The following is a 12,500-nucleotide window of genomic DNA, read 5'->3' on the forward strand; positions in this document are numbered from 1 at the left end:
TCATTAACTCAAACTCCCCATCAGGGGGGATGAAAGATATGGAATGTTCAGTCTCAAACTTGGACAACTTCACACACTGGTGGAACTGACAGTCATCAATGGCAATACTGGTCTTTCCCGATCGCTGACTCTCATCACCCGAACCTGTGGTATTCAACCAGCAAGTTAGTCTAAAAGTCTAACTGATTTCCTGGCTTCATTGAGAAAATACTTGCTTTTTTCTTCTTTATTGGCTATCTATATACAATGATTTCATTCTATGAGACAATAATGCCATGCTAAGCTAAAGCACTTACAGTAACACTACAATACAAAAACTGAGTACTTACTTGCCTGTTTACAATCAAAGCTGTAAAATTTCTTGCTGATCTTAAAGTTTATGCAAAATTAAACTGTCTTGCGATTAAAACTCTGAAGTAAATGTTAAGCTTAGCATGATTTGAGTTTTATATCTACATATAGCATTGCAAATCACTATTGCTGGCAATATTTAGAGTGGGAGTTTGCCCAATAGAATTATATTTGTAAATTCTATTGCCAACTACTGGTTCTTTTCTAATACAGAGTTGTTTTCATAATGCAATAATACCTGCCAATTCTTTAAACAGGAAGGTTCAATATCTGGCCATCCATTTTAGATCAAAATCTCAAAGCCTCTCATACTTCTGTCTGATCAAAGAAATTACAATGGACAGAATTTGCTCACATTGTAATATTTTCCTAATTCTGGGCATCATAAAGATACAGATTATCGAAAACTGTGAGAAAATACACAAAAACAAAATCAGATTTCACCAGATTTTAAAAAAATCAATGTCAGTGTTATGTTCTGCTAGCAATGCCAATTAAAGAAAAAGACAATGAAAGACAAAGACATTTAAAGGAGAAGGCAATTAAAGAAGACTATCAAAGAACATAAAGACAATGGCAATTAACCCATTGGCGCCGGGTGTCATGTACGTACATGCCATGGCTGTTGTGGACCAAACGCCGGGGGCATCATGTCATGCCCATTCCCGCGCTACTGGCTCGTCGGATGGAGGTTGTTTTTCTCCAGTAGTAGCGGCTTCATTTATATGTTAAAGATTTTAGGCAATGGCACCTAAAGTGAAGGTAAACCTTCAAAATTTTAATATTTTTATAAATTTTAGCAAAATAAAAGATTTTAGGTGCTATATGTCGCTCGCAAACTACCGATCGAGCCGGGCGCAAACAGGGCAAACTGCCGGTACGCGCCAACAAGCCCGTGCATACGTAAACTTGCCAAAATTTTTACCCGTCGCTGATGGGTTAAAGAAGACGACAATTAAAGAACAATTAAAGAAGAAGAAAAGCTTTGGTGCAAAGCCAAAGAGATAAGAGGGCATTGACAGTTGCAATGCTGCTGAATGCATTTTCTTCCTTTTACACCTTCAACAGTAAATCCTATTTACTGTTGCAGCCATGTAAGGGCCATAAAGTAGTGGCTGTGCAACATTCATAAGTAGGATAGATATTACCTTACCAAGTACAAAAGTATTTATTACATATCTTGCCATTAAATATTTCTGGTCTCTTCTGAAATTTTAAAAACATTTTGAGCATGGTTCTCTTGAATAAATCATTTGATATTATCTTGATCACTCTCTTTCAATTTGGTTCTCAACACATCACCATCATCTTATATGAACAAATGTATAAATACTTCCAGGTAGTTGTTAAAATTGAGCAATTGTAGATATAAGTGTAAATTAAAAAGGATAATGCCATAATACAAAATACATAAATTAATATTTTGATACCCTCTTCATCAAAATTACATTAACCCCCTGGATCCGGATGACGATGCGGTCACATCAAGGAAAATCTTGGACAGCTATACTGATGATGTGAACGGAGCGTCAAGAGCGAAGGCCAGGGTGACGGAAAAGATTCGTCACGAGTGCACAAACCTCATGGAGTGAGATCTGACTCATTTGGCACTTAGAAGGGGGCTTTAGCATTATTCCCATCGATAAACAAATGTGGAATGTAACGCGCGTAAGTAGTGACTGGAAAAGCGCCGGCTCCAGGGAGGACGCCATTTCCATGCTGTGCACCGTATTCCTGGCCGCTGTGACTGGCAGTGCCAGTTGTATTACGGAAAATTGAAAACTACAAAAAAATGAGATATGACACAAATAACCAAATGTTCCTTTTTTTTCTTTTTTTTTTTTCGTGCAGTGAGCTATTTACTATATAGGGAGATGATATGGAGTCTGTGCAAGGAAAATAAGTAATTACCATCTGGATAAAGCAAATCAAAAGACAAATATGGACATTGGAAAATGGCAATAAAGCTAAAAAAGTTTTCACAAAATAACCTCTCAAAGGGGAGGCCTACTGCCTATGCGCCACTCGCCTGAGATGCTGGCTACTTGCGTAACCATTGCACCCCGATCCAAGGGGTTAACTTGATGAAGAGCTCATATTATTCATTCTGAATTATACTTCATTTTGCTTTTGTCACAAAAAACAGGTTGGGATCTTATTTTTCACCAGAATATATAACAGCATTTTTACAATAAAAAACTATCCTTGAAAAAAGAAGTCTTATCATTTCATCTGCATTACAAAATTTGACAATGCATTCAACATGTAACACAAATAACATTACAGCAAATGTTATTTATAAACAACAGAAAGCACTAACCTCTCTTGGCATCCATGACTATCTTATCATTAATGCCAAACTTGCACTCTGGCATCCCTGACAAGTAGCTCTTCATCACAACCTTTCCAGCTACGTGAGCAGACAATACCTGCCCTGTTCATAAACACAAAGTGAATTGATCAGTATTAAAAGAAAAAAATCTTTCAATCAATCACTCACCTATCCTCCAGCAAACTATTAAGTCAGTCAACTTCATATAATCATAGAACATTGTTCAATAAACTTTGCATTCTTAGGACCTAAACTACAGTACCAAGAGTTATGGTTCCATTTATGCTATATACTGCATTCTGAAGCATAAAATGCTAAAGTTCTCTAGCTTACCTTGAGGAGACATCAGCAAATTAACATATTCGATAACATCCAAGAAGAGCTCGTTGCGACGATATTTGATACCCTCCCGGCGCCATCCAATCTGGCCAGTGACCTGACAGACCATTCATTATTAGACCCAACATCGATCTTTATAATTTGTTTTATGCACAGCACAGAACTTCCACACCTTTTCACGCAATGAAACCTAATTTCAGGAACATGTACCAGTAACATTCAATCAGTAATAACTGTCTTTGTATATACTGATTACTATATATTGATTAATATTAAGTAATGCATACCTGTGAAGTAATCTGAGATTGTTCTTCCTTTGTGGCTGTCTTTATTCCCTGCTGAGTAATGAAAGTTTTTAGGACACCAGTGTCAGTATTCTGAGGGTAACCAAAGTCCAGGATTTCTGGAAAAGATAAAAGGATTACATGTAAAGAAATTTGCTCATCAAGGGGAGGGGGGGCTGACTGAAAAGAAAATGTCTTATAAAGAAAATGTGATTCTACACAAGTTAAGTGACAGCCAATGAGTGGTGCTTGGAGAGAAGTATACAGAGATAGTCTCCCTTTCAATATTCTTTAACCCACTAACAACGGGTGTCCCAAATATGAGACACTCGGAACAATAAACATTGCCGGGCGTCCCAGCAGCGCGACGCTGTATTGGGGCTTGCGCTCCTACGCAGCAGCGGACTGCAGCCGGCCAGCGGACAGTCTCCGGAGAAGCTCAATCCGCCAATTTTGTAGCCGCCCAGAATCTTTCATTTTTGGCTTCAACATATACTGCCGTTATTGGGTTAAAGATTTGTATTTTGTGATTTTTTATTAGGGAGCCTTTTATAGTATCTATTACTTGCAAATTGATTTCCTGTATAAGAGTTTTTAAAGCAAACTATTCTTGAATACCTATATTATCTATTTCATTCCATTATTCCCCTCAAAAATATGCTTTTAACTTAAAGCAAATGAATAAATAAACATAGAAAGATACAGTTTTTTCAGTAACCAAACAAGAAATACCCTTTACTGAAGGGTTATGGTTGGCATGCCATTTCTACTGTATTTTAGAATTATTTATGTGTTTACACATAGATGACCCCACAAAGTAGTCAATCATTAGTCATATCTGTCTCACCTATGTACACTTTTCCCTAATTTTTGGAAAAAAAAAAAATCCTTAATCTTTTACTGCTATTAGCATTCTAATGACATTATAATAATCATAATATTAATAATAATAACAGTACCAATATTGAGAACATTAGAAAAAATCAAAGAATCAGGTGCCTACTAATTGACTCCTTGGGAGCTGAGGACTTGTGGAACAATCTGTGTGCAACAAGATTCACTACAATCCTGCAGTGGACAGTACATGAAACTGTCTGAAGGATGAAAGCCTATTTCCATGTACCAAGTATAAAATATATACATGTATACCAGAATACAGCAAGGTACTACACTGGGATCAACATACCATCAAGCAACTCATAAATGAGGACGAAGTTATTCTTAACATTTTCTTCCGAGATCTTTCCAAAATAGCTGCTCATCACCTGTAAGATATAATTTGCTATGAAAGAGTGGAAAACAGAGCACCAAACTTGTATCAATATTTGCAGGTAGAAAATGTTACTTCTACTAAAATCAGTTGCCTTTGGACAATCATGTATTACAAAATATAATTCCTATTCCAAACTCACACACACTCCAATATCATTGAAATGTTTGTTGTGGGGAACCTAGAGAGCATCAATATCTTACCTCCAGCATTTTCAGTAGGAATTCAAAAACTTGCGAAGCATTGACATTTTGTTTTGTTACTGCAGCGACCCAGATATTCGCTCTCTGAAAAAACAATCACATTGTGACTATAAACATGGAAAATCTGATACTCATATATAAGTACCACAATTGAAGGTGTATAATAAAATTCAAATTGTCTTGGATCTTATATACTTTATTTAACCAACTCAATATTTTCTATAAACATAACAAATACAGAAAATATCTAACCTTGTAATAATTTACTATCTTCTTACCTTAATATGGAAGAAACTAGTGCGAGCAATATTAGTGACTGGAGAGCGGACTTGCTGCCGAGCATGGATCACGTTCACTCTGAAAGCGTCCACCGCATTTCTCCCAATGTCATCACGGTACACTCGGGATATGAGTACCTCTCCCTTGTGGTTGTAAATGAACAACCCTCCCAACATCTTGGAGGTTCTGAAAAAACAAAAATATTTCAATAAATAAACAAGGACAAAAACAAACATAGATTATCATAAAGAAAAATCCCTTTGATTACTCCATAGTCATCGGCATAACATTTAACATGCAACAAGATTAAGAATCGCTGCCATTCCACAATCTGTTTATCACTGTCCAACTCCATGATGTAAGATCAATAAGAGGTAACAATTTACAGAACATTGTAAAAAGTTCTATATATACTAAAAACACTATGATGTTTAAATATATCGAATACAAAGGGATACACATTAAGGCATTTTACAACTTATGTTTATCTACATACCCATAATCCTAGCTTGACTTCTCAATACTTGACAATAGTAAACAATTTTTTTATGATAATGGTCATGTCACCCATATCAAAACTCTCTTGACAGAATTCAGGGGATATCAAAGAGGCCTTTGGATTTCAAAATTGCTCAGTACTCATACAGACTTATAATGACCTATGACTGTTTGCCTAAAATTGTAAAAGTCACAATGCAACTAATAGTAAATTTCCATAGTAGGACACTTTATAAATATCAGATTATTGTTTAATGATCATAAATAAACAATTAAATAAATAAGATGATAAATGGCAAAGTAATCCTTAAATAGTACATTTATCCTCAACCTCCTCAAAAGACTAAATCATGGTCATTTAAATTTTTATCCCTCCTTGTCCGGATCACAACTCAAAATTTTTGATGAAGTTTGGCAAGGCTGTTCCATGCCTGGGATATTGTCTGGGTCATGAATAAGAAGTTCAAATTATTTTTACTTAGCTCCATACAGCAACTAATAATGTGGTAACCAATAACATTATATAGAAAACATGAGGAACAGCCCAACAAAAATAGCTTGAAACCTCTTTTTTGCTTAATTTCACTTACTATTTTTATCTTTAAATTCTTAATAACCATAATGTTCATACTACTACTACTAATACTACTACTACTACTACTAATAATAATAATAGTAATAATAATAATAATAACAGTATAGCAAATAAAATTATAATGGACTCCTTGGGAACTAAGCACTTGCAAATCTATTTATGAGTAAACAATTTACAAAACAAAACTGCAGAGGACAGTGCATGTACACGGCATATTGCATGACTCCTGAACCAGAAAAGGAGTTGGTCCACATACAGTAAAAGAAAAGAATCAGGCGGCAAAAAAGCAGTCCCTATAATAAACGGTGAAGCCCAACAAAGGAGCACAATAGACAGGAAACTACAGTCTGCATAAGCAACATGTATCCTCATTAATATGCAATGCATAAAACTATAAATAGACTCTATAAAGAGAGATGTAAAATATTTGAGAGAACAGTTTCTTGGTGGGTGGTACAAATATCATATACATATCTAATACCTATTTTTCATAAAACAGATATTTCATTACCTATAACTTTTATAAAATAAACCCAAATCCCAATCTGTTTCATGCATCTTGTCTTAATAACATCAGGTTTATGTTTTTCAATACATCAAAGAAAAATTCTATAAACAATGAAATTCTTTACTTTCTGCTGAATTCAGTTATAAAGATCAACATAGGCCTATGATATCTATTCACCTAAAGCTGATCAAATAACCATGAAACTAAAGATAAAATAGACATATTCATAGGGTGCAGATGTAGCTTGCAAACTTCTGTTGTTCTTATTAACAACTTTTGTATTTGAAGTGCTGTTTATGAGATTTCTGTAGTTTGTGTATGAAAACAGACTTTCATGATGGACAGTACCTAGATATGGAATTAACATTTTAATGAAATAGAGCATTTTTCAAATATGACATTTCCTGCACAAATTAAAAATAAAGCCAACTGATATAAAATCATGATACTCAGAACAGCATCTTTAACATTCATCTTTCACTAGTCGACAATAAACTGATGCAGTTCTGTTTAAATTGATGTGCACTGGTTTATCAAAAAGTCCATCAATCAGTAAAAGCAAATCCTGGGCATTCAACTTGGCTATACATGAAAACCTACAAAAACTACCATTTATGCTATGTGTTGGGACGGCATGACATATGACATGCAAGCTGTGATTTTAGTTTATTACTGTATTTATACATACATGGCTCCACATGTCCTTCATCTCCAAGATGTAACTTTACTAGGCCTACCTATATATCTCACATGTTAACCCTTTTCATTGAGTTTCAAGTTTTTTTTCTACTTTTTTTTATCATAATGTCAGTTACAATAATAACAATAATGGCTTCAATGACATTGCAATAAAATTAATCTTTATCATATGGACGCACCAAACTGAAGATGATATTCTTGTAGAGAACAAAAAATTGTAGTTGTATAAAGGCAATAAAGGAAAAAAATGCAGCACACACTACTCCTAGGTCAGCTATATCTTGCCATGACAGGGCATGGCTTGTCAACTTGTGACTGTTGAATCAATTCAAAGATTGGTGTAATCAGATGGGGTCACATCGGCTACTAATCAACTCTTGGTGACTAAGTACTTGTGTAGCCATCTGTGCACAACAAAATTCAAATTGGACAGTACATACACCATTGTGCAAAGGGATAAATCAATAGACCAATTATGTATAAGAACAATTTCATGTTTATAGTTTACTTGAGACAGTTTAAACCAGTTCTTGCACCATGAAAATGTGTGATTGCCTTACTCTGGTACAGGATACACAAAGATGAAGTAAGACACACATCAATGATACAACCAGAGGGTTTATCATCAAATATAGAACTAATCCAAGCTCCATCATTACTAAATATATGCAAAGGAAGTTTAGCGTCTACAATTGTTGTGGACATGGTATGCAAGCCAGGCTTGTAAATCTTAATATAATTACATTCTTTACAAATTTTAGGCAGATATTAATTATGGTTCACACATTCTCTTCCTCCCTACCCTGATTTCCCACCTACCCCAATATCCCATGGGTTCCCCAAGCCTGCTGAATAGAGAGGGCTGAGGGTTTCAATTTGTAAACAAAGTTTAAACAGAAAAAAAACACTGGTTTCATTCTTACTACCAGGCTCTGAATCTTGTGAAAGTCATATCAAACATAAAATTACCAAGATTTCCATGGGGTTCCACTCCCTACTGGGGCATTATTTTAAGGTTCCATAAGAGCTAGAAGGGTATCAACTAACGGCCACCACAGTGACAGTGGCATGTCAAGCAAATGACTTAACTTTCATACCTATAGCACTATGGCAAATGCTGCAAACAAACTTCACAAGGTATATAATGATATAACAAAGCTTAGTCAGGTTTCTTATTTGACCAAATATGGTATAAATTCATATAATGACTACACTATGATAAGGAAACTCCAATGACACCCATAAAGAGAGGGAAAAAAAACTCAATAATCTGCACTGGCAAAAAATATCAGAAATGAATTAAATAAGTCACACAAAAATGCTGTATGGAGTAAAGTCTAGTCTTTCTTTACCTTACATCAAACACGTTTCTGGCAACCCTGCACAATTTGACTTTGTGTCATGAGGTTTAAATATTACAATCAATAATTGTCACTCTCATAAAAGGGCACCACACTTTTATTGTATGTAAATATTCAGAATACCTTCACATGACCAATCATGATGAGAGTGGTATCAATGGATTCCTCTCACTCTCTTCTACCCAGATGTAGTCTCTTCTACCCAGATGTAGTAATGCCACAGAAACTCCTCCCCTACAATATCAGGCCCAATAGCAGGGGCGGGCATCAATGCTACCAAAAAATCATGAGGTAAAATATGGATAATATCCACAGAATTGGTCATTGTATAAGTCAAAATTAGGGGGGCCGTCCCCTCTGCAACACCTACATGAGAGGTTGCTACCCCCACCCTAGACAATTAAAGTCTTAACTGGTCTTGCGTACTCGCAGGTCTAGCCATAAGTGTGGCTATTTGGGCCTAATTGCAAAACTTTTTCCGCAGGTATCTCAAATTTTGAATCTGATGTATTGGTTTCCATGCTCCTTTCTAAAAAAAATGTCATTGAAACACAAAACTATGGTGAAACAGGGAATACATCCTTGCACTCCATGGTGCTCAAATGAGAAGTATTATGCACAATGTCATTCAAGCAAGAGGCATGTGCAGTCTATTAAGGCAGTGCTTTTTGCAACTGAAACACTACATCTGGCTGGGCACTTGCACAAGTCAGGTCCTCGACCAGTTGAACCACGCCTTAAGGAATCCACCACATATGTACTGCAGGATAAGAGCACAGGACAGACTTGGCATCAGGCACTCCATAATGTCAGTCATATACTATCCAGGGCAGGGGTTGGGGGTACCAGCCCCCAAGGGGTGGTTGCAGGGAACAGCCCCCCTTTATTAGACAATGTAGTGACTTATTCTATGTATATCATTATCATAGTGAAGTATTCAATGTATGCGCTGCAATTTCCCTAGTAGCTTTTATGCCCTCCTTGCTATCAGGGCCAAGAATGTGGGGTTTGGGTGTGTTCCACTGCAAAAGTCCTACATACATGTGTAGTAGAGGGTTAGAGGAATCAATCAATACCACTATCATTGTGATCAATTATGCAAAAGTATTCTGAACAATTACCTTAATATATTTCCCCATTTCAGTTACAGAAAATTATGAAAATATACCTCACTATCACCACTCAGATTCTAAGTCCCGCATCTTGTTTAGCTTGTCAGTAATAACATAACACTGACCGCTTAACTCGTTATTGTGATGTCCGAAGTAGTTCAAATGTTACTCCGCACTTATCAAAACAATATTTGGCTAATTATAAGCGTCTGCTGTTACACATTTATGCTTTTTAAGTCTTTTATTAAAGCTGTTGAATTATCTGTCCATCGTGTGTTTTAAACTTTCATTCACCACCCACCAGGTTTGACAGCTCACCGGCCATTCAGCGATAGAACGTTGGTGAGAAATGTTGCATTTCCAGTGTTGAATTGATCCTGGGTTATTCTTTACCCATTAACGTCGGCATATTTTGAAGCTGAAAATAAAAGATTCCAGGTGGCTACAAAATCGGCGTGCAAGGCTAGCCTGGACACTGCATGCCGGCAATGTTTATTTTTCCAGGTGTCTTATATGTGGGACACCTGTTGTTAGTGGGTTAAGACTCTATACAGTGGCAGCAAAGAAGAAATAGACTTTAGTAACTATCCCAGTTTAATATCTGGGCCCATCAAGAGCTCCAAATGTCGAAAAAAGTGATTAAACTCAAAGGAATCAAGATGGGAGAAAGAAGCGAACAAAAGTTTGAGGTTTCCAGATATAAAGGTATTTGGTTCATTATTTTATGCTGTGAATGCGACCATACATACCAAGGTGAAGAGAATGTATCCCGGAGGGTGATGGGGCAGAGCCCCCCATCAACTCTCCCCTCAGGCAGTGCCCAAAGGGCACGTCAAGTCGTAGCAACTTCAATTGTTAGATGTGGGGGGGGAGGGGGGGTTGGAACATGCAAATTTCCATAGATTTTGCCATAATATGGGTTGTGTCCCTATAGATTTCTTAAATTTTGCACGTCAGTCTATAGAATTTCAAAGACAGCGGAGTTTCGTTGGCCGATCTTAAGCATTTATAGTGCTAGTTTTAAGCATTTTTGTTCGCTATTTATCTTATTTAAGCCTGTTTTACCCCATAATTTCCCTGATATACTTCATGCCCCACATCAGGGGATCTCTCTCCAACACCTCCCAGGACACATTATCTTTGCCTTAGTATGTAACAAAGGACTGAGTAAAGTTCATACCATAAAAAAAAGAACCAAATACCTTTATATCTTGGCTAATAGAGTTCTCAAGTATTGTACCTTGGCATGGCAACGAATTTTCAGTTCTAAACAAACCTGCAACTCATTTCACAAACGTATACAAGTTATCTACCGGTAGCGCATTTACTCTCGTTATTCAAATATTTCATTCACGATAGCTGAAGGAATTGAATTACGGTTGGATTATTGTCATAAATAGTGGAATCTACCTTTATACATCGATTGATTATATTTGATGTTAATGAATGTTAATTAATTAATGTTATTAATTGTCTTCCATATTCAAGTAAATTTGTTTGTTGCAAATAATTTTATTTTCCGGTACCCTATTTGTTTAAAAACATTTGAGTGGACCTACGTTCTGTAATTTATTTCAATACATTCCGCAGTCCAATTTTTTTTGATAGGCCAAGAGCACTTTTACATAAAAAAAACATTGCTTACTATTGGAAATACATAGAAAAATTACATTATTTTTCTAACTTCACTCATCTATTCAATATATTTTCCATGAAAGAAAAGAAAACAGTATTCACCATCACATTATACACCTTTTTCTTTATGATTACTTGGACTTTGCCTCTAAGTATACAGGTAAAACTATCAATATGATTTGATTTGTAGTGGTTCTCTCCCCGAGAGATTGATCTAGTTTCATTTTTAAAGAAATTTAATAGGCTCGATATAGACAGCGCCATGTTGGTACGTTTGTTTAGAACTGAAAATTGGTTTCCATGGAAACGTGACATAATGGCTTGAGGACTCTATTGTCAATTATAGCAATGCACTCTCCCAGAGACTAAATCGAAAAAAAAATCAAGTTTATCTGCAGGAAATCCAATGATTTCATTAATACTTGGTGTTGTTTCTTCTGCAAATGAATTGTTGAGGAAATCAAGAACCATTTCTCTATCAATAATCTTGATTTGATAGCTGGAGAGAGCATGAAGTATATCAGGGAAATTCTGGGGTAAAACAGGCTTAAATAAGAATAACAATCAAAAATGTGTAAAACTAGCACAAAAAATGCTTAAAATCAGCCAATGAAACTATCAATGTAACCACTATGTTTGAAATTCTACAGACTAATGTGCCAAAATTCAAAAGCTCTACGGAACACAAACCACCTTTTGGCAAACTCTATGGGAATTCACATGTTCCAAACTCCCAAAAAACGTATTGACTAATAAACCAGCCTATATAACAATTCAAGTTGCCGTGGCTAGGCTTGCCCTTTGGGCACTACCCAAGGAGAGGGTTGATGGCGGGCTCCACCCCCAACACCCCCCAGGACACATTCTCTTCACCTCGGTATGTACAGCTGCATTCACAGTATAAAATAATAAACCAAATACCTTTATATCTGCAAACGTAAAACTTTCATTCATTTCTCTCTACCGTCTGGATTGCTTTGATTTTAATCTTTCTTTTTGGCATTTGGAGCTCTTGATGGGCCCAGATTTCAAAC

At 36.1% G+C, this 12,500-nt stretch overlaps 1 protein-coding gene across 3 annotated transcripts in view; it reads right to left on the reverse strand.

Annotated features, from left to right (window-relative positions):
- AP-2mu (adaptor protein complex 2, mu subunit) overlaps positions 1 to 12,500 on the reverse strand; it is a 36,354-nt gene that overhangs the window by 11,621 nt on the left and 12,233 nt on the right. For all 3 annotated transcript variants that reach the window (XM_027375213.2, XM_027375206.2, XM_070123017.1), the window contains exons 2-8: positions 5,058 to 5,244; positions 4,780 to 4,863; positions 4,493 to 4,571; positions 3,310 to 3,425; positions 3,017 to 3,119; positions 2,672 to 2,785; positions 1 to 144 (exon numbers count right to left, since the gene is read on the reverse strand). The exon at positions 1 to 144 is cut by the window's left edge and continues 1 nt beyond it. In XM_027375213.2, the coding sequence (XP_027231014.1) occupies positions 1 to 144; positions 2,672 to 2,785; positions 3,017 to 3,119; positions 3,310 to 3,425; positions 4,493 to 4,571; positions 4,780 to 4,863; positions 5,058 to 5,234 (817 nt within the window). In that variant the 5' untranslated portion in view covers positions 5,235 to 5,244. The remainder of the gene's footprint in view (positions 145 to 2,671; positions 2,786 to 3,016; positions 3,120 to 3,309; positions 3,426 to 4,492; positions 4,572 to 4,779; positions 4,864 to 5,057; positions 5,245 to 12,500) is intronic.

This window comes from Penaeus vannamei, chromosome 1, assembly GCF_042767895.1.
Source record: "Penaeus vannamei isolate JL-2024 chromosome 1, ASM4276789v1, whole genome shotgun sequence".
NCBI classification, from domain to species: Eukaryota; Metazoa; Arthropoda; class Malacostraca; order Decapoda; family Penaeidae; genus Penaeus; species Penaeus vannamei.